A 21,812-nucleotide genomic window follows, 5' to 3' on the forward strand; every position below is an offset into this window, starting at 1 on the left:
TTTCAATGTCAATGAAATTAAACAAATTTAATTAATTCCACATAAATATCCTTAAAGGAATCACTGCACAAAATATTTTTTCTTCTAGTTCTTGGGCAAATCACTGACAATACAAAATATTTGCAATACACTGGATAATCACACAGTAAGTAACTAAAATATACATTTAATACATCAAAAATGAGGAATAGAAAGCAGCATCCAGAGTTAAATACACCATGAAAATAGCTGGCTTTTTCTTAAAGCCCTAGCAGTGTCCCTCCAACCAAATACAAACTATATTTGGAATTTTAAGGGCAAGTTATTCCTTTGTGTGAGTATCCACAGATATATGCAAATGCTTTCTGGGGCTTTGTGCAGCACATCCAAATTAATCCTCTCTCATGATGAATAGTCCATCAAACCCAGGATCTTCAATACTTACAAATGGTATCATCTCTGAAACTGACGTACAGAAGCATCAGCACAACCCACTCCACATATATTAAGCTGTAATAACTTTCAATCTTTACAAGCCCAAGATAGGCATGAACCAGTGACCCAGGCCAAAAGGTCTATGATCCTTCATATCCTATTACCAGCTCTCTAAGCCAAACAATTGGAAGTGTTTCAATTTCTTTCAATAACAATGAGGTGATGTTGCTTGATCACACTGAGCAGACACCTATTAGCTAAAAAAGCACTTTGCTACTCACCTGGTCACTTTAGCGTTCATAAAACATTGCTGCAAGGTGTCTGCTAGCCTTTGGTGAACCAGGGAATAACGAAGAAATGCTCTTCCTTTTCCAAGAGAGGTTCGTAGCTGGAAGGGAGAAACCACAAGAAAAGAAAGTTAAATATAATTTGTGATCATGTGGAGACATGGCCAGAACAGCCTACAAAGCAACACAAAAATACTCACAATAAGCCACTGTAAAGGAAAAAGCTGTAAAGGAAGCCAGTGAGAACTGCCACTAAGGAGCACCTTTCCTAAGTTTGATGTTGGCTGGAAGCTTTTCAGAATGATTAATTTGTTTCTACAGCTGGCTGTTGTCCACTTTATAATAATATAAAAGGCATCACAGGACCAATGAATCATCTAATATATTGAGTACCTGAGTACAGACTATGCTAAGAACAATTCAAAATATAAGGCAAATCTCAATGTGCCTAGCAAAGACAGAAGTGACAGCTTGAGTTACTGAAGATGTGTATGGCCACAGCTGGAAGAGCTTTAGGAAAGATTTAGGAAAGATTTAGTCATAGAAGATGTACACATATACAAATATACATCCCCATGGATACAGTAACCCCACACAATGCAAAAAGCCTTTCTTAATACTTAGCCATTAATTTGATTAAAACCTAATTCTTTCTTCAGACCAAGAACAGCTGCATGACCAAAATTAATGGACCTTTTTATGAAGACAGCTGTTAAATCAACACAAGGGGGATCACAAAGCTCAGTACTGAATTTTTTTATAGCTATTGACTTGAAAAATCGATACTTTGTTTTTACACTGAACCATTTTCTGTCCTGCAAAATGGTGAAACACTGAATAGTTCTGTTTCTTCTTTCCATCAAAGTCACTAATCAATTTAGAAATGGGAAAGGAGTGTGATGAAAGAATTTCTCACCTAACTGCTCATCTAACTAACAAAGCAAAAACATTTATGATTTAAAATAGAAGCCAAGACAAATAATAGAGAGGCTGAGGCACAAATTAGTAGGTTACTGTAAACTTTGCTTGAAAAGTTAGTGTGAAAGAAGGCTCAAAGGCCACACAAGCCTTCTTTCCCACCGATCAGTATTCCACTGTGCCGCAGTGAGAACAATACCCTCAGCTTCCCTGTTTTTGCTGTTTCTGGGCTTCTGCTCTGAAGTAACACAGGCTCTTCATTTAGTTCAGTAACCCACTACATACAAAAATGTTCCTTATAAATGGACCTGAATGAAATGTGAAGCAAAGATAGCAACACTTTTTACTGATTTTTGCTTTGAATCCTACAGGATACAATGTGCAAAATACCATGGTCCCTAAGCACTCAGTATGCCAGAAATAGTAAATTTAATTTACCACCTGGTTTTCACTCTCATTAACCCAGCAGATATCTGAACATTCTTCAGGGAGATGCTATCCCTATTCTGTGCACAGAAGCTTACAAGTGTTTTTTCCTAACTAGGCATATTTAGTGAGTATCTTAAGAACTGTAAAAAAACTCCAAACCCTGGAAGCCACTGAATTAATTCTAGCCTTACTTCCATTGGTTTATCAATTTAAATTGCGATACTTTCTGTAAGCAATATGGAGAGACCAGAAAAAACTTCCATGATAAAAACCACAGGAAAATATTTACATATATGCAGCTACAAGTAGCTAAAGACTATTTGACTAGGAAACAAAACCATGCCACCTCCTGCTGGAGCCCTGTTAGAAATCAGGGAGGCAGAGTGTCTGGAATTGACAATATTTCCATGTTGACAGCAAACATTGTAGCTAAGGTGCAGTGTATGGCTGTAAAGATTTGGAAAGATGTGTATTCAGTGTAATCACCTTTGGAAAGTGAAAGGGGAATGACCAGAACTCACTGCTCTCAAGAATAAGGCCCTCTGCTTAATTAACAGATAACAGTTTCCAGGGTATTGTTATTTGCTTCCTTGCTCCACCTCTCTAGCATATCATGCATCCTAATATTAGAAGCACTGCAAGCAGAGCAGAACAGGCATTTATGCTGTTTAATGTTTAACTGTTCTTTAAGTTAACTGCTATTACTCTTTCCTTTTTGTTCATTTCCAGGTTTGAAAATCAACTAGTATTGCTCAGTAAGCAAATAAAGGACATTTGGAAACCTTTATGTTCTATCCAGCCAGGTTAAAAAATTTGCTGCTGATTTCTACCTATAATGACAGGGAATAGCAAACATACATTTGTGCTGCCATGTGTCATTTAACTTCTGAGCCCAAGTCTGCCAGCTCAGTTACCCAAAACAGATCACTGATTCTTTTTTAGGAGTTTGTATTTCTGAACCACAAGTTAATAAAGATTAAGGAAGCCTTCCACAAGCTAATTTCTATGGCTGCACATAAAGTGAAGTAGAAAATATCCTACTTCCAAACTATAATTTCTGACCCTGTGCTAATAATTTAACAGCCAGAGGTACTAAAGGAGGAAAAAGCAGAGCAGTATTTACATGTGGCAATATGCAGGTGATGTCACAGGCAATAGACTGCTGAAGACTATAGCACAGCCTCCTTTGCGGAGAAATCTGCAATCACCACACCACTGCCTCTTCTATCCACTACGAAAATCTTCTTCTTCAATCTACAGACTCAGACAGGATCAACACAGAAAGCTTCTCACAGCTTTTATTTCACCCATGCATTGAGCTGAAGACATAATGTGGTTTTTACAAGATTAAGCTTTTATTCCTAATCTAAATCTAATAGGAACAAGGCTTTTTGTGCTGTTCCTGACAGCTTACCCAAGGAAATGACGACAATCATCCCTAGTAATTTCATGCTATTTCACACAGAGGAACAGAGTTCAGACAGAAGATGAAATTGCTGCTCTCAGTCAGTCCCTCCCCAACTCTATGGACGGGTTAAAAAAGTCTTAAGAAAAGTCAAATATGGTGAACCTTTCACCTTACACTTAGAGCCAAATCCTGCCATAAGAGTTGTTGAAGATGGCACGCTCTACCCTTGACTTAATTTCTCATTTCTTTTTAGAGAAAATGGCTTTAAGTTTATGAAAATGCAGGACACAACCAGAGACAAATAGGTCCATTCACTTGTGTAAGTGGTCTTTGAAACAGGAATCAGGCTTTCGAATCCTACATAATGTGCCCTAGTAAAAAAAGCCATCTTGCATTTTTATACTTCACGTGAAAATTAGAAAAAAAACCTCCCATGTTTTTTTGCTATATCTTAAAAGCAGTGTATTTTTTTTAGTTTGTTGTTACTGGTCACTGAAAAAACATGGCAGAACATTAACCACATATTCTGATGCTTAACTGATATACTTACTTCTGTAATAGACTTGACAAAGCGGATTCCATCATTAGCTCCTTTGATTTTTGCCAGACAGTCACAGAAATAATCCCAGTAGTCTTTTCTGTTCCCCAGCAATGTGCTTTTTTCTTTCTGGTCAAACTTAAACCAGGAAAATAAAATATAATGAGCAAAATTTAAATAGAAATATATTTTTATATATCAACAGGAATCCTGTTCCTCTCCCAGCAGCATGTCCTTTCATGACTCCTCTTAGCTTTAGCTTGAAGAATGCATTCACAAATTAAAGAGACACTGCATTGTACCAATGCAATCCAGCAGTTACAAAAGCTACTTAACTGACAGTAGAGATAATAATGCTCTGGATCTCTTTAAAATACAGACATCCTTTCAAAACTCCTGAGACAAAGACTGGCAGCAGATTCAGCAGCTGTTCAAGGGCAAGGCACTAACAAACAGCTGCTGAGAGACCTGCAATTAAGTGTGGCAGTAGCACACACATATGTACCAGAAAAACCTGTTCTAGCTAAATCATGTTCAGAGCAGCAATGCAGCAGGGGTATGGACTGCACCGTGGACCATTCAAATTCCAAAGGATTTTCCAGCTTCTGCTCTGCAATCCCTTGCCTAGATTAAGGCTAGATTAGCATTTGTTGCAAATTAGCATTTGCTGCAATCAGTGGCATGATTACGGTATATGTAGACACCACACTATGCAAGAATTTCAGTTTGCCCAGAAGTGTCCTCTTTTACATAAACCTTAAGGGTGGACAAAAAGCAGCACTCCAGATTAAAAATTAGCTTTTTGCCTCAAGCCTTCCATACAACAACAATAAAAAAACTTTCCAAAGTTAAATTGCTGAAAATTCTATAAATTACTCACATCCAGTATTTATTTTGCATTAAAATGTCAAGATACCATTACCACAGTTTTTTTCAGGATAATTTAGCAAGATATATCTTTAAAATCAAACTCAGATCTTTCAGATCAATAAAGAAATGCCTTACACTCCTCAGTCAGACTTCCAGCACTGCCTTTTGATTACATTTATTTTCACTTGAAATATGTATAATAGGCAGCAGATATTTCAGTCCTCTTATTACACACACCAAAATAAAATAGAGAGACTCAATTGGATATTTATGGTTATTTGAGTTAAACTGCACATACTGAAGATTAAGCAAGAGAAATAAGGCTGAGCTTTGCTGGTAGATTACAAATGACACAAATCACATTTTACCTGTAAGAGGTACTCAAGCTTGTAGGAGAATTTTTGCAAGTTGACACTGTCATCTGTGATTGGTTCACCTCCTTCTTTAAATTCTTTACTTAATTCAGTCACTGCATCTTTAAAACAAGACACCAAAATAGATAACTAATGCAAAGGACTTATAGCACTGAATCCATAAACAACTAAATAAATGCTTTCTTCATGGACATTCTGCATGTGGACTCATTTTCTTTTAGCTGAAATGTCTTAACGACAGTATGAGAAAATGACTGATAAGCTTGCAATTTGAGACCACCTATAAAGAAAACAGGAGTTCAAACTGTGTCAATCTGTTGTATGGATTATTTCTTCTTAAAAACACACCTAGCACTTCTGACACTTAGCAAAACCTGCTAATAGACAACTGCTAATTGCTAACTCAGCAGAGGGAAGAGAAAGAACTTTTTGCTGTCTCATGTGCACATTAAGGTATTGCCACAGGACAAACAGAATTCTGATTAGAAAGGACAAAGCATGTAATCTGCTAAAGGGGATCAGTAACACAAGAACTGTCATTCAGTCAGCACATTTATCTTCTCCATGCTTTATTCAGGAAGGTTCAGCTTGTACTGGTTACAAACACAAATGAAAAAATAATTTACATAAAAAATAAGCAAACAGCACCTCCTCTTCTCTGAAATGTACACATATAGTGGGTAAGGAAATCTCAAGTCAAAATACACTTTATTGTCCCCCTGAACACTCTAGCCCCAAAAGGATGTACTTCTCAGCATCAGAAATTACTGGTTTTGAGCATGCTTTCCCTTTGGTCTTATATTTATTTCAGGTGATTGAATGAACTTTAGCTCCCAGTCCCACTCAATAACCCTTTGCAAATTAAAATTTCTTCTAGTTAGTAGTCACATAGATCTCCTTTCTTATGTTACAGGAAGATGTAGATTTTCAGCTTTGGTGCATATACCTTTTATTTAATAAAAATTAAAAGGAAAAATATCAGAATCTTGGGATAGGCAGCTGATTAGGACAGAAAGCATGCAGAAAAACTGTTATGAATCTGATCCCAGTTCTGCCTGCAACAGAACTGTTTAAATGAAGTTGGCTACTTCTAGTGGAAGACAGGTTGCACTGCAGCACGAACAACAGGTGTGATTCTCCAGCACCCTTCCTCTGGGTCTCCTTTCCCAGCCAGGTTTGGCCTCCTGGTTTTTTATTACATTAGCATCAACTCCACACCAGCTTCCCATTAAGGAAGGCTGAGTTTTAGGCCCTTTCTCCTTATAAGACATGAAGTCTTGTAGCAGCACAGCTCTATGCATGCTGCTAAAGTACTAGTTCATAATGCACACCTCACACATCACTTTCTTTAAACTGTAAAACTTTTTTCTTCTCCTGTATATTTAAATTTACAGAATTTAAGAATTCAGGGTTCTGCAGGAAGTACAGTACTCGTCTCACAAAAAAAAAAAACAGTAACACTGCACACCTTGAATTATGTTGGTACAATGCTGCAGGAAAGAGTTACACAATAGAAAACACAACTCCCACTCTCTGTTATCTAAACCCTGGAGAATGCAGTCCAGCCTCCAGAACGCATCTGTCAGCACGGCACTCACTGTACCTTGCAAGTCTCTGATAATCCGCTGCAGCTGGCTTTCGCCACTCGTTGCTGCCATCTTGAAAACAAAAGGAACTCCCCTTCTGGGCTGTTAACTTTTTCATCCATCTAGATAAAAACAGCACAGTTCATATCCTTGAAGACCATTGGGTTGACACTGATTATTTTTCTCTGTGACACCTGCAATTGTAAAAGGCAAAAATAAAATGAAAGTCTTTATCAGCTCAAATGAGTAGAAAAGAGGTGCTTTGGCATTTTCAATCCTGTTGACTAATGAATTCCAAGGCCAACCCTTTTCTATGAATCTCCTTAATATTTTCTTCTAGTTTTCACTTTCCATTTTGGTTATTTCTTCAGTTATATCTTTCAAAACAACTAAGCAAACCTCAGAGAGCAATTTTCTCTGTCTGGAGTTATGACACAGCTCATCTCTAGCTGGCATTTCACTCAATCCATCTTGTGACTCTGAGGGAGGTTCCAATGACATGTGATTTTCCCTCCCCAAACCCTCTGCCAGATCTTCCCTACAGGCTGTAGAGTAAAAAATGAGACAACTTTTCCATTTCAGAAGGACTTTCAAGACACAGAGTAGGCACACTGGTGCATATTTTTAATGTGCAAGAACTATTTAAATATTTAGTACTGGAGTGTGATTTTAGCACAAAGAGCACCTCTCAACCCCTTCTCGGAACCCACTGTTCCCTACACGTGTAAGATGACACCACTTTATTTTAAGCTCCGTTACAGCATCCCTGGCTAGATCAACATACCTTGCACCATCTTCTTTGCTTAGGATGAGTTATACTTGGCACTCACAGAAAATCTTTCTTAAGGTAAAATTAATTAAAAGCCTCAAACACTTCACTAAAACAGCCATGCCTGGGGATGAAATCTTTCCAACACTAATCTGGGAACAATCATTTAAAGAAAAAAGCCACATAGAAACTACATAGAAAACTTATACTAAGCATCCTGTTCAAAGGTTATTCAGAATTCTGTCTGCAGAGATACAGCCAAAGTTTCAAGCAAAGACAACACCCGAAGTACTGAATCTTTAGAAAAATTGCTGTTACACATCAGTGCTTCTGTTATGATTCAAGCTGAACTACAATGAAATTAAGTTGTAATTAAAATATTGCAAACTTTTGAATCTAATGTCATTAGGTCACATTATTATATCTCCTTTCTCTTTCCATTCTTTCACTCCCAAAAGAGCGAAACTAGGTGTCTGAATTAAAACAGATCATCCTTCCTACCCTATGGATTAAGGTATTGCTAGGAAGTGATCCCAATGTCATCCTGTATTCTTTACTGTTTGAAACAAAGCAAACATTAATAAAGCTAGAGAGACAGAAGAACATTAAGTATAAAGAGAAGGTTGAAATTAGGCTTACTCCTGAGTTTCTCTGCATACCTGTGCTTTGTTACGTGCTAGTTTCCATTTCCGTGTTTTGATCTTTGTTATGTTACGACACAAGGGTTATGTTATGACATAAGTGTCATGTGGACCATGTGCTATCTGAGGAAAGGCTTTTACCTGCAAAATCCCCACCATAACCAGTTGCTTCAGGGACAGAAGACCAGAACAGCATAGACCACCTGACCTGTGGTGCCAAACACAATTTTTTACCTTAAATCAACAATGTGACATACCCAAGATTCCTATCTCGATGCTAACCAAAGACCACACAAAGTACTACACTTCTTGGCAACTTGCTGAGTTTGGGTACTACTGAAAAAAGAGCAAGAGTAACAAACTCAGCAAGTCAAAGTTTCCTTTTCTAAGCACTCACAGTAATATCAGCCTGTCTGTTCAGTTTGGCAACTGTTACAGAAAGGAGCTGATGTGAGAAGATTGAGCTTTGTGGGCAATGGAAGCCAAAAAGCCAGGCCAAACCAACTGCTTTTCCTCACACAAAGAGGGGAAAGAGCAAGGACCAGCAAGGGGGTCCTGCCTGTACTTCCCAAAGGCCAGAAAAAGCTCCCATTCAAGGCTCCAGAGACACAAAGGCTTTGGAAGAGGCATGCCAGGAAAACATGACTAGACCAACTGCTGGCATCTACAGAGAGAATAGGAAGTTGGGAATTGAGCCTTTATTTTGCAATAACCAGCAGGGAGTGGGACACTGAGCATCCTGTGGCAGCCAGGCACAGCACGGGACCTTGTCAAGTGCTAATTCCCAGCAACGTGCACAAGCAGATATTCACTGGAAGAGGACTAAGGCTGCTCAGAGTTTCCCCAGCCCCATTAGCACTGCTTAAATCAGTGTGTATGCCCAGAAGCCACAGATAAATGACTACTGGGGGCACAACAGCTCAGTGGCACAGTGCAAGAGAAGGCTCTGTGCTCCCAGTGGGTTGATCTTGCTGTGCCAAAGCAAATACACAACTTTATTCCTGTTTGGATCTCATAGACAGAATGTGAGAACCCTGAAAAGAAACCACAACTCATCTGGAGGCATGAAGCTGCACAGTCCACTCCTCTGCCTACTCCCTGTCACCTTTTAATACCTGGAGCAAGGTCTCACAGCTTCCTTCTTCCTTGCATCAGCTCCCACAGATGAGACATGCATTTATCCCCTTCTCTTCCCAGTGGTGAAGGGCATCTTTTGACCTGGGCTATGGCATAGGGCAAATGTGCTGAAACTTCTACTTGCCTTCTCTTCTACATAATGGGGAGAAAGGTTCTTCTCCCCTCCATGGTCCTTCCAGAAGCGTTCTTAGAAAACACAGCTCATGCCACAGAAAGGTGCAGAGCTCTCACTTCTTATGGCAAAGAAAGTTGACAATGAATCTTAACTGGTTTCCCAAGGTTTCAAAATAGGAAGACCTTCTGTAAACACCTCATCTAGTCCTTCCTGATCACAGAACAGAATTTGCCCAGAATTCTTTAGTTGCACCAGAATTCCCCATTCCTCCAGCATTTCCTATCCTACTATAATACCTGTAAACATTTGCTTTGTGAAAACAACATGATACATTCATCAGGCACGAGTGACCTGCTGTGGGTCGAGAGCTTTTTAGATGATGCATTGTTACTTCTTATATAACAGCACTGGACTAAGGCTGATGGCATTAACTTGCCCAGAACTGCTGAGCTGCAATGATACCAGCACAGCTACACTAAGGACCTGGCACAGAGGAGGCAAGATAGGGCATGCCACCAGTCCCTCCTCAAATTCCTGGGCCATGCCTGCTGATCTCTGAAGGTGGTTTCTGCCTTCCCTTCCCTGCTGGCATAAATGCTAGTGTGGGGGTGGCAATCTTCTTTACAGAGGAGGATATCCTGGAGATTAAAGAAAGAAGCAGAAAGGAAATAGCCCACATACAGGAAAAGGAAAGATTTACCTGAAGGGGAGTGAGACACATATAAAACAGGCAACAAAGTATAATGACTGTAATTAAACTGGTTAATGAAGTAGCTACAATGACCTATATTTAATCTGATTCTATAAAATTTATCTTCATTTTTTACATCATGTCTGCATCTCCAACAGCTACATTTGAATTTTTTTATTAATTGGTCAGTTTCAGCACACCTTGACAGAAGGTAGCCATCTTCAAAATATTACTTCTCCATGTGCAATGAAAACAGGAAGCAAAGAGGATGTCCATGAGCAAAGTGTCTCTGCATTGTTAAAAATGCTACAGAGAGACCTTCATTATAGCCTTATATCAGAGAATCCATTCTCCACCCAAATGTGTTTTCAGTGTGCAGTAAGAGCAGAGCTCATACTGCAGACATGGTGTATTTCAGATAAACAGTAAATCAGATTTGCAAAAAATATTCATTGGAAACCAAGATCCACTACTTTCTGCTGCTTATGGAAATATTTCTTGTTAATATGATTACTCTGATCTAGTTGTTCCAAACAAGGGCACTTAATCACATGGCCCAAGATGGTATCACAAGACCTTTAATTATTTGGTGCCCACAATCCTATGCCTTTTCTAACATTCTATATGAATCAAAACAGGCAAGCGAGTATACTGAGACAAATCCTATGTTTGTGAGTCACAACTGTAACTGCATTATTCCTTTGTGTAGGGTGAACATGATATGTTCTATAAAAGCAGATACTGACTAATAACTGCAAGGCACACTAGGGGAAAAAAATCCCCAACAACCTACCTGGTCATTCAGCTGGTTACAAGACACACTGACAAAAGACACTGAATGCAAACCTCATGGCAAAGATGAAGGAAGAACTGGGGAAAAAAATGTCCCTAACTCTCTGAACTGTAACAGCATTGATTTAGTTAAATAATTTCATTCCAGTAATTTTCTGAAAAAACTACTTTGTACTTTGTTGTTGCAGCAAACATAGAGCCCCAGTAACATTCACAGCAGCTGTGCTGCAGCTTTTCTCATTTTGTACTGTGCAGGCACATAGAGCTCCACATCCATAAAGCTGAAGAACTATTTGCTGGAAGTAAGGGTCTGAGGTATAAAAAAGACAGCATGATTCTTCTGTCAATCACACACGTGCTTTTTATAGGGCAACTCAACCCTTTATGCTTTAACACTGCATACAAAGATACGTGACTGATAAAAACACACACTGGACTATATTAAATAGAAGGATTAAAAGCAAAAGGTGGCACAGCCTGAAAGACAGCTATGGTTTCCATTCCGAGAAGTGAAATTTTCTTTTCAAATTAATCATTCCCCTTAATTTTCTATACCAACAAAACTTCACATTTCAGTGACAAAAACATGGTTCAGGAATATAAACAACTAGCAATAAAAACCATCTTGCAGAAAACATATGTCCAGAAAAACAAATTCTCAGAGGATTGTAACATAGCAGAAGAGAGTAACTAGATGAAAAGCATAAAAACATTTACATGTCACAAATGCTTGGCAGAAAACGAGTATTTTTATAGTTAAGGACTCCTTACAGTAAAGCCTTTTTGTGGGAAGACTCTTGCACTCTAGGAATATTTGCATTTTACAGCATAAGAACACAAACTATTGACATTCATAAAATACTGCTTGAATCCTAACCTGACAGAAGAGACTGACACAAAAGAATTAGTAAAGTTTTAAAAGTTTTTTTGAGCAATCTTCTCTATTCTATGGACAACTGAACTACATTCCATCCCTATTCCTTGTGTTTGCAACCCCTTCTCAGAAAAAGATCAAAACTAGGCAACAGACAAGAGTATACAGTGGCACGATAAAAACTCCATAAGACTGAGTTAATTTTTAACCTTGAGTGGACAAAGCTGGCACCCTAAATTCTTTTAATGCTGCACTTACTAAACTGGATCTCCACTCTAACACCTGGCTTGTAACCTTTTAAAACCTTACACTGCACTTTGCCAAACAGGACACATGCATCAGTGCAGGGACACAGATTCCTGACTTGGAGAATATTGTTTTGTCTCTGATATTCCTTCACATCAATAACTGTTGAACAACATGAACTCAAATGACCACTGTCTGCAAACAACACCACAGGGATTACCTAGTATATATCTCACAAAGACAACTTTGTCTCAGACTATCTCATGATGACAGAACTTCCCTATTTGATGAAGCAGTCAGTTTACAAAGACAAGAGCTCTCTTCTGATAACAAGAATTATACAAGTATCACTTTTAACAAACTTGTCTGCCCTTTTCCCTTAGGACCCGCCACACCTCGCCCCATGTCAGGAATGCTACATCTTGTTTATTAACATCTCTCAATTAATCCAACCATAACTCTCCCAGAGACTTGCTTCTCCACGCTGCTCCCATCCTATTTCACTCCCCCTGGGAGAAGGTACCCCTGCTGTCTCAATGCCTGTATGGTCAGCTGAAAAGACAGGATTCATTCAAAAGTGAAAAGATTTTTTTCCCCCTTCATGCTCTCATTCTCCTAAACAATTCTCCCTGGGTCCCTCCCTGCCAAAAAATCTGCTCTTTCTCTCTACAACTCATACAACCATTTAAATGCCTTACACATTCTTCAAGCCACATGACACTCAGGTGCTACTCTGAGGAGCACCATGTAGACACCTAAAGAAATAGAAACACCAGAGGACTTTCAGCTGCAAAGGAGCATTTAGCGATTCATGTCACTCAACTCGCTCACCATACAAGCTTAGAGATGTCAAAAAATCTCTTATTTTTCAGGTCACCAAAATTGGTCTCTGAGCCTTGTTAACTTGCTCAGCAAGCCCGGCCTGGCTGAAGTGTCTCAGCCACGTCTGAGACTTCGGGACAGTTAAAACCAACACCCATTACATCCCAGCTTTTAATGGGACCTTTCCTTAGCAGCACTTTTTACCTCTGTATCTACGGTTGCACACTGTTCTTCCAAGCTGAGGTTTCAGAAGTACTTGAAAAGGCTTCCTCCAGCTAATGGTTTTGGGAAGTCTGGCAGATGGATGTTGAGTCTTGCCCACTTGTAGCACCTCGTGTCCTCCCTCCAGCCAGCAGCTCCCCAGAATAACTCCTGACCTATATGCAATTCCCAGTGAAATACCAACTTGTAACACTGCAAATTACACGTTTTGACCACACACATGTAGACCAAATAGAGGGCGAGTCAAGCAAAAACCAGACTGAGACAACCCAAACTGACAGGTCACTGAATGAGTCATGCTGCCCAGAGTCAACAGAAAGAGATCTTGTTTTCCTTCCTCTGTAGCAGGAAAAATGGAGTATTTCCTCTCTCCCTCTTTTCTTGTGAGTTTTCCAGTGAAGGCCACCACTTTTTGGGGGAAGGGGAAATTTCAGAGTTACAAATGCCAAAGATTTAGAAGCATTTGGAGGAGAGGCTGTATGAGACTGTCATGCTGGGTGGCTGGGAGGAGACAGGCTCACAGATGACGCAGGCTTGGCATGAGCCCAGTTATTTGGGATATCCTGATCCAACCAGTTCACTTTTGAAACCTAAACTGGCTTGTAGCAGTAGCAAGATCTTTCCTGTCTTCATCCTTCTTCCCAGCAGAACTCATTCAGGGGTTAACTGCAAATATCTGCTGAGGTCACTATACCACTAACCAACACAGAATACCAACATAGGCAAAAGAAGGGCATACAAGTCAAGGTCCTGTACTTGCACTGAGATCCAGGCACTTTGCATAAAAAGTTCTGCTCTTTCTACCAGTGTTACAAATTGTAAAACCTTCTTCAGAATACATTTGGGCAAAGGATTTTAAATTATTACTATTAGAGAACTTTTGGACACAAACAGCCACCTCTCCACAAACAAAATGGAATTACTACATCAAAATACGAACTAGACTAGATACAAGCTGCTGAAGTGTCCTTGCATTGGCAAAACCAAACGAATAAACACACAGTAAAACAAATAAATTAATTAATTCAAATTATAACGTGTAACAATAAAAACACTTAGGGGTCTTACAGTTCCCTTAAGATTAATAATCTCAAAAATATGTAAAGAGTAGTAGAAGAGTTTGATGTTTACCCGACAATTAAGCAATTGTTAATTTTTAAATGTGATCAACTAAGAAAAACAAATAACGATCTGGGTTAAAAAAATGTTGAACAATACTTTTCCTTGGGTCTACTGCATAATTTCTGCAACTTTACAGACAACATCTTGACTAGTTTTCTCTCCCTAGTTGTTTCCTTAGGTCTTGATCATGCATCAAACAAGTCTTAGAGGAACTTAGCCTCCAGGATGTTAGGACAAATTCCTATTCCTTTTATGTAACCCTCCAGCAGTGGAGAGAGGGACTGCAAACATAATACACTCTTTCACCGTTATCAAATGGTGTACATAAGAGACTCTTTATACATGAAAATCAGGCTCCATAACTAACAGGTTCTTGAGAAGTAGTAGTGGAACCAGGTTTATAACAAATGCTGTCAAATATATATACTACAGATATTACATATGTATACTACAACAAGCAAAACAAAATTGACTATCAGTTGTTTTGCACCACAGTATCTTAAGATACAATTTTTTAACTGCAGTGCAGTCTCCTAAATGTGAATGTTGGTCAACACTCTTTGGAACGTAGAACATTTTTTAAATTAAAGCACTCCCGTGAGGATCATTGGAATACTCCAAGAAACTGCCTTGCACACATAAAATCTGGAAAACATAAAACACACTACTGCATGGCAGTAAGAGAGAACACGTTTCCATGCTACTGACCAGACAGAGAACATGTTTTACCCTGTAAATTTCATCCTAGCTTGCCTTCATGAGCATACAAAGTTAGAGTTGGATAAAATCATCCACTTTCACTCTTCAGCATTACAGAAACAAAGGCCTGGTACTTCTCCCTCTGTTTCAACTTCAAATTTAAAACTTCAAGCTTGGTTTAAAGTGACAGGCAGAACCAGGAGAGTGAAGTCTACAGCTGACCAACTCTGTGTGCCAAACCAACCTTGCAAAATTCAGCAGGAGTCTGGATGCAGACCCGGACAGAAAACAGGGCCCTGTGCTAGGGCAGCTGCAGCACCAGGGGATTCACCAGCTTCCAGAACACGGCACAGCCCCTCCACAGCCCGACTCACCACCGCAGCACCTCTGCCCGAGTGGAATCCAGTGTCCAAAGGCAGCAGACAACCATTTCACTAAAACCTTGGTTTTTTTCCTTCTCCTTGCTCACTCTGGATTACCAGGATCAACATAAGCCGGAGGAGGAGGAGGGCCGGCTGCAAACTCGGCATCTGCTCTGGAGACAGCCCCAGCCGCCCTGTGTGCCAGCAAAACCCTCTCCCTATCCATCAGCCGGAGATTTGCCGACACAAGGGCAAAGCGGGATTAGGGCCGCGGCAAGTATTTTCCTGTCAGCACTTTTCAGCGGGGTGAGGGCACGGACACGGGCGGGTGTTTGGTTTCCAGCAGGGTGACTCCGCTCCCCCTGCAGCTGCAGGAGGGCACAAAACAGAGGGCAGTGCTGATGTCGGCCTAAAGTCAGCGCTCACCGCGGGACACGATTGACACTTCAGGGGACTGCGTCTACATGGTGGCCCTGACGGACGGGGACCTCCCGTTCCGGAGGGCTCCCAGGCGACGACAGCCAGCATCCAGCCCTCCCCGGGCTGATGTACCCCTGCCATGCCCGCGCTCACCCCGCCGCTGAGCCGACCCGGGCACCCCCTAAGGCGCCCAGCAACTCTCGCCCCGCCAGGGCTCCTCCCCTCGAAGCCGATCTCGGCGAGGCAACAAGTGGGAGCCGCCGAAGTCACTTCCCCCTCTCCCCGTCAGCTCCCTCCGCCCGCCGCCACCTCCCCGCCCCCGGCCCCGCCGCGCTCCCTCGGCGGTGTGCGGGAGGGGTCGCTCGGTACCTGCGCGGCCACCGCCGCCGCCGCCATGTCGCGCAGAGGCGGCCCGGGGTGAGGCTCCGGCGCTCCCCGCCCGACTACAACTCCCGTGAGGCCGCGGAGGGGCCGCCCCACACCCGGGGCGGTGTCTGGCTGCAGCGCCGGGGCGGCCCGGAGGTGGCGGGGACAAGGCTGAGGGGGTTGAAGCGGCTTTGGGGGAGAAATCGTCGCTTTCGGCTACAGCTGCAGCGTTGGGGTGGTTTTCTTTCGGGGAGGCTGGTGTTTCTGGTGCCTCACGCAAGGTCGCTTTTTACAGATTCATAGAGTCGTTAGGGTTGGGCTGGACTCCGGAGCAGAGTCACCTCGAGCAGGTGACACAGGTGAAACTTCCCTGTGTTTTGGCTTATGGTCATTGCTCCTTGGCCTGCTGCTGGGCACCACTGAAAAAAACCCCAAAAAACCAAAAAAATTAATAAATTATTGTTGTTCGTTTTAATACTTTTTAATGTAGTACTGGGCGTGTTGCTTTTATGATATTCTATATGGGAGGTGGTTTGTTTTTTTTTTGTTGTTGTTGTTTTTTTTTTTTTTTCTTCATTTTCACAGCAGTTCATCAAGCTCTTTGCACAGACAACTGAGGCAAATGTGAAAGTCAGGCATGATAATCTGGTATGCAGCAGATTTCCCCTCTCTGCTCTTGCCAGAAGGATGAAAGGAAAATACTCATCCCTGAACTGAAGGGATGAGAGGACATAGTCTCAAGCTGTGCCAAGGGAGGTTTAGGCTGGACATTAGGAGGAATTTCTTCACAGAAAGGGTGATTAGACATTGGAGTGGGCTGCCCGGAGAGGTGGTGGAGTCACCATCCCTGGAGGTATTAAAGGAAAGACTGGGCATGGCACTCAGTGCCATGGTCTGGTGGATTGGGTGGTGTTTGTTTAGTTATGGGTTGGACTCAATCTCAAAGGTCCTTTCCAACCTAATTGATTCTGTGACTGTGTGAAAGACATAGGGAGAGATTAGTATGTCTACATAAAGTAAGAGACTGGGAGAAAGCAGGTGTGAAACTGGAACAAGAGGTTGCTTCCTGAAACAGGGTGTGGGGGGTACAGGGCACAGGGTTCCTAACAATCCCAGCACCAGGCTCCTTTTACAAGCAGGCCGTTTCCTCTTTTCAGATTTCACATTTTATCCCTCCCATAATGCATATGATTCTCTGAAAGAACATTTCTTTCCCAGTGCCTGAAATAGGCTACTCTTGTTTTGCACTTGAAGTACAAACTTGAAAAACTTCCTTTGCTTTTTTTTCCACATTGCTTTGGTAAATAAAATATTTCAAATTAAACTTGTGAGCAAGCAGTTTGTCACCAGTTCTTGCCACAATACTTGTGACTTTCTTAGCATCATAAACATCAGCTTAAGCTGAAGATCAAAGCATCAAATTCTCAAGAGTCTTGAGGAAATATATGTAGTACGTGGTCACTGACATGTCTTCATCATCCTTCACACATAAGAATGACTAAGTGACCTTAGGTTTTGGTGGTTAATCTTCATCTAATGTATGTTTTTTCAATAGCTCAAAAGCATTTTAGTGCCCTTAGAAATGCAGGTTACAGGGCTATGCATGTTGCAGGCACATGACTTGAGAAATGCAGTGAGATGTCTTAAACCATTTGGAAGCAACCTTCAGGCTTACTTTACTTGGCATGCTTTGCTGAATCGTGCAGCAGTGCCAGGAGTATCTGCTGAAAATGAGTGTTAGTTTTCCATTGATCTCTAGGCAACTGGGTGTCTTCCAAAAGTAATCTCAGGGTCATCAGACACAAATAACGGTAAATCAAATCCCATATAATTTCACTGGAATGGATTTTATTAAAGAAATTTTCAAAAAGTCTGTGTAGAAGTCTACTTTTCACTAGAAAATAGTCAATTAGAATGGATTGTTCCTCTTTTTAATTATGTGGTAACAAGCTACTTTCATAAATATTTAATTATTGATGTTAATTATTGAATTATTGCCTGTTTATGTACACATCAATTTCTTTAGACAAAAACATGCTGTTTCTGACTAGATCTGTAGCTGACCAACACTTCCTTAGAATTTTCTATATTTCCTCATTTCTTAGCTGTAGAAGATGTTGGAGATCTTTCCTTTTTGGAAGCTGCACTAGAAAAAAAAAAAAACATAACACATTGTCTGTCCCACATGTGTTGCTTTCCTGTATGTTTACTCTGATAAAGTTTATTGATTAACTTCATAAACCATGATGGGCTAGATGGGAATTATTTTCAGTTTTACTAGTCAGGAAAGGCAATGTCAGTCATGCCACCAAAAGGAAAGCCTTTTCTGGGAAAAGTTTTTTCACTAGGTAATAGAGGTAGCCAACTCAATCAACTAAAACAACTAAATTTTTGCTTACTGGTCTCCTGTGCACCATAGATGAGTGTTTTATGATGATGTCTGTGTCCATAGAATGTGTTCCTTCCATCTGTCTGATGTTACTGTTATATGTGCCACAGGTTTTCTTTAATTTTTTTGCAAGAGTTAATTGATGTTATATAATGACTGGAAGAGCTTTGCTTACACTAGCACTTGAGGTATTTTATGAGGGTAGCTAACTCCCAGTTCCCCTGGTCACCCTCAATGGATTAACATACCATTGTAGCTAGAGTGAACAACAGGCTGCTGTTCATCATCAGAAACCTTCTGTGACAGTGGGGAGAAAGCTTTGGAAGCACTTTTTGCATTTGTTTGCATTCTGTTTTGAATAGGTGGACAAATAATTGTCAGTAGGTATAAAGCCGGGAGTAGACAACATAAAAAGAACCAGCAAAGCTCTGGAAAACATCTAGAAGCAAATATGGCATTTTAGACAAAGTGGCTGAGGAGCTTGGAAGAATATTTTGCTAAATACCAGGTCAGCTTCTGAGACTGACTTCCACCAGAGCACATCAGGTTTAGTAGCTGTCACTAATCAGAACTGGCTGCATTTCACTCCTGTGTGGACAAAGTAGGTACCAAGAGTTTTATCTGGTTTGGTGCTGGTTCAGCTGCACCAACAACGATGTGGGAGAGCCAAGACATAGACTCTTTTTTTTTTTTTTTTTTTTTTTTGCTTCTCTTTGTTGGAAGAAAGCAGCATTGTTTGGAGGAATAAAACAAACTCAAATATGTTTTGCTTCTGTTACCTCAGCAGTTCCTGAATATGGAGAGACTATTCCACGCCTCACACTTTTCTTTGTCCTTCTCAGTATTTTGCTTCATGAATGCAAATGAAGCAAAGGATGAACAAGGGTATTTTCGGCTGCAGAGTAACCATAAGGAGAAGATAAAATAGAATTTTATTTATGATTTCAATAAACTCAGTATTTCAAAATATTGAGAATATGAAGGTATCCTGACCCTCAGTGAAAACACTTTTGGCAGTAAAGAAGTACAGGCTATGGTTTGCCAAGATTGCACCCATTTAGGAAACTGATTCTTGCTCTGATTATGATCAGAAGCAAAATTATCATTGATTTTAGTGGAAAGAGGATGTTCCCTTCAGCATAGGGTTAGAAGTCAGCTTTGCTAGAAAAGATCTTGGATTTAGAGTGGACAAAAAGTTGAACACAACAGAGGCATATGGCCTTGCAGCAGTGAGGACTAACTGTTTATGGGCCTGTGCTGCCATCAGGCTGAGGGAAACTTTAATTCCACTCTGCCTGACATTCTTGTGGTCACTGAGAATGTCTCAGTACTGCAGGTCTCATGATCTGCAGTAGAGTGTCTAGTTTTGGGGCCACCAATTTAAGAAAGAGACATTGAGTGACGGAAGTCAGCCCTATGAAGGATCACCAAGATGGACAGGGAGTTGGAGCACGTGACATATGAGGACACTAAATTGGCTGGGATATGTTTAGCCCCAGGAAAAAACAAGGTTTAGGGGAGATCTGATGGCTCTTTTCCATTCTCTAATGTGAAGACACAGAGAAGGCAAGGAAAAAGCAACATCACCAGGTTGCAGCAAAATAAGTGTTGTTTGTGTGGAAGCAAAAACATCCACCGTAAGGGTTATTAAGCATTGCAACAAGGACTCAGAGGAGTTATGGAGTCCCTGTTTTTGCAGATATCAGTTTGACCAGATAAAGCCCTGAGTGACCCTGTCTGATCAGGAAGATAAAATTTCTGTGAGCAGCACAGAGCAGTGAATCACCTCCAGAAGTCTCTTCAATGCTAAATTAACCTATGAAAATTCACAATTACTTCTTCAATTGAAAATACCTTAATAGATGGTTATCAGAGGCTGAGAACAATAGTCACAGGGTAGAATTCCATTGGATTTCTGAATGTTTATTAGTACTACTTCATTATATTAGGAGACAGCATATCTACATTCTGAATTACTTTGGTTATGGCAGCAATACAGTTGGGTAATATCAAGAATTATTTTTACATACTCAGATACACTGTAACAAAATATGCTGAAGTTACAAACGTATTTAAATAATTTGCTAAAAACTGGGCAGAGCAGGATCATTTCAGACTTTGTGCTTCTATTATAATTCTCAGCTTTGTTTTAGACAGATGTAAAAGATATGAACAGTAAAGATTTCACAGTCATGTGACTCTAGGACAATGAATTGAATGACAGCTTGTTGAAATTATGCAGGTGCATGGGACCTTCTTGGTACTCATGGTCACAGTATCTTCCTCTTGTGCAGATTTGCTGGTACCAATGAAATGGTCCTGGCTTACCAGAATAGAAGAAATTGGACTAATTTGTCCTTCAATAAGTTATCTCTTCAATAATTGACAGTATTCAGTCCCCAGCCCAAAATCTTTTGAAGCCACATTCATTTCAAATGTTTCTTGTCAGAAAGCAATAGTCAAAGGCTGGTCTTCACCACAGCCAGAAAAAATGACAACTTCTATCTTCCCATGGTTTGTCTGAGCACAAGTGAATTTGAACCCTGTAGAATTAATGAGTCCCCTTTTGAATTTTTTACATTGTAGGCAGTGACTGTAGTGAGATACCAGGACTGATCTGTTCAGAAGGGTGCATCTCATGATAAGGGACATGATACAAACACTTTGTTCTGGCAGCTAAACCGGAGCACAAACTAGAAGCTATGAGCAAGCTCTAGAAAGACTGTATGGGTCTATGTCATGTATGTTCACCCCATTCTTATGCTTTTCCTTAGGTATTCTTGCTCCTGGGTATAATCAGAAATAGGATATTGTATTATGGGCCTATCTGAGTTTCTCCTTTTTGTAAACTACACAGCAGCTGTGAAGAATCTTTTGTCTGCTCCAGATAATCTCTAGAGATCAAATGAAATAGAGTGGAAACAGCACAGACATTTTAAGACAGATGCCCGCAAAGCCAAGTTGTTGCTTAGAACCGTTGCTAAACCATTGATTGGTGCCACTGCAAAACTACCTTGGCTTTCCATATAAATTCTGGGAAATTAAATATTCTGCTTTACAGAGACTTTGTCATTCAGCTACACTGGAGTATGTACTATATGTTACACTGCCTGGGATTAAAAATCAGTTTATCTTAAAAAAAAAAAAAAAAAAGAAAACCCCAAACATCAATTTTACAAATAAAGCAAGCCATTTTTATCCTGCTATTTAAAAAGCCATTTGTTCTTGCACTATAGCCTATTTATAAGTTTAAGTGTTCTCAGCACCATGGCAAAGGGAGAAAAGGAGGGAAAGAGCAATTAGAAGCAAATATGCTCCTGC

At 40.4% G+C, this 21,812-nt stretch overlaps 1 protein-coding gene across 7 annotated transcripts in view; it reads right to left on the bottom strand.

The window, feature by feature from the left end:
• Positions 1-16,254, bottom strand: part of FYCO1 (FYVE and coiled-coil domain autophagy adaptor 1) — a 45,360-nt gene extending 29,106 nt beyond the window's left edge. Inside the window, exons 1-5 of one of the 7 annotated variants that reach the window (XM_068204744.1) lie at positions 16,106-16,254; positions 6,842-7,018; positions 5,233-5,339; positions 4,007-4,132; positions 696-802 (exon numbers count right to left, since the gene is read on the bottom strand). In XM_068204744.1, the coding sequence (XP_068060845.1) occupies positions 696-802; positions 4,007-4,132; positions 5,233-5,339; positions 6,842-6,896 (395 nt within the window). In that variant the 5' untranslated portion in view covers positions 6,897-7,018; positions 16,106-16,254. Of the gene's footprint in view, positions 1-695; positions 803-4,006; positions 4,133-5,232; positions 5,340-6,841; positions 7,019-7,223; positions 7,248-15,328; positions 15,652-16,105 lie in introns of those variants that run through there. The other 6 variants (XM_068204766.1, XM_068204776.1, XM_068204736.1 and 3 more) reach the window with 6 other exon arrangements.
• Positions 16,255-21,812: the final 5,558 nt, after the last annotated feature.

Source organism: Anomalospiza imberbis, chromosome 1 (assembly GCF_031753505.1).
Source record: "Anomalospiza imberbis isolate Cuckoo-Finch-1a 21T00152 chromosome 1, ASM3175350v1, whole genome shotgun sequence".
Taxonomy (NCBI): domain Eukaryota; kingdom Metazoa; phylum Chordata; class Aves; order Passeriformes; family Viduidae; genus Anomalospiza; species Anomalospiza imberbis.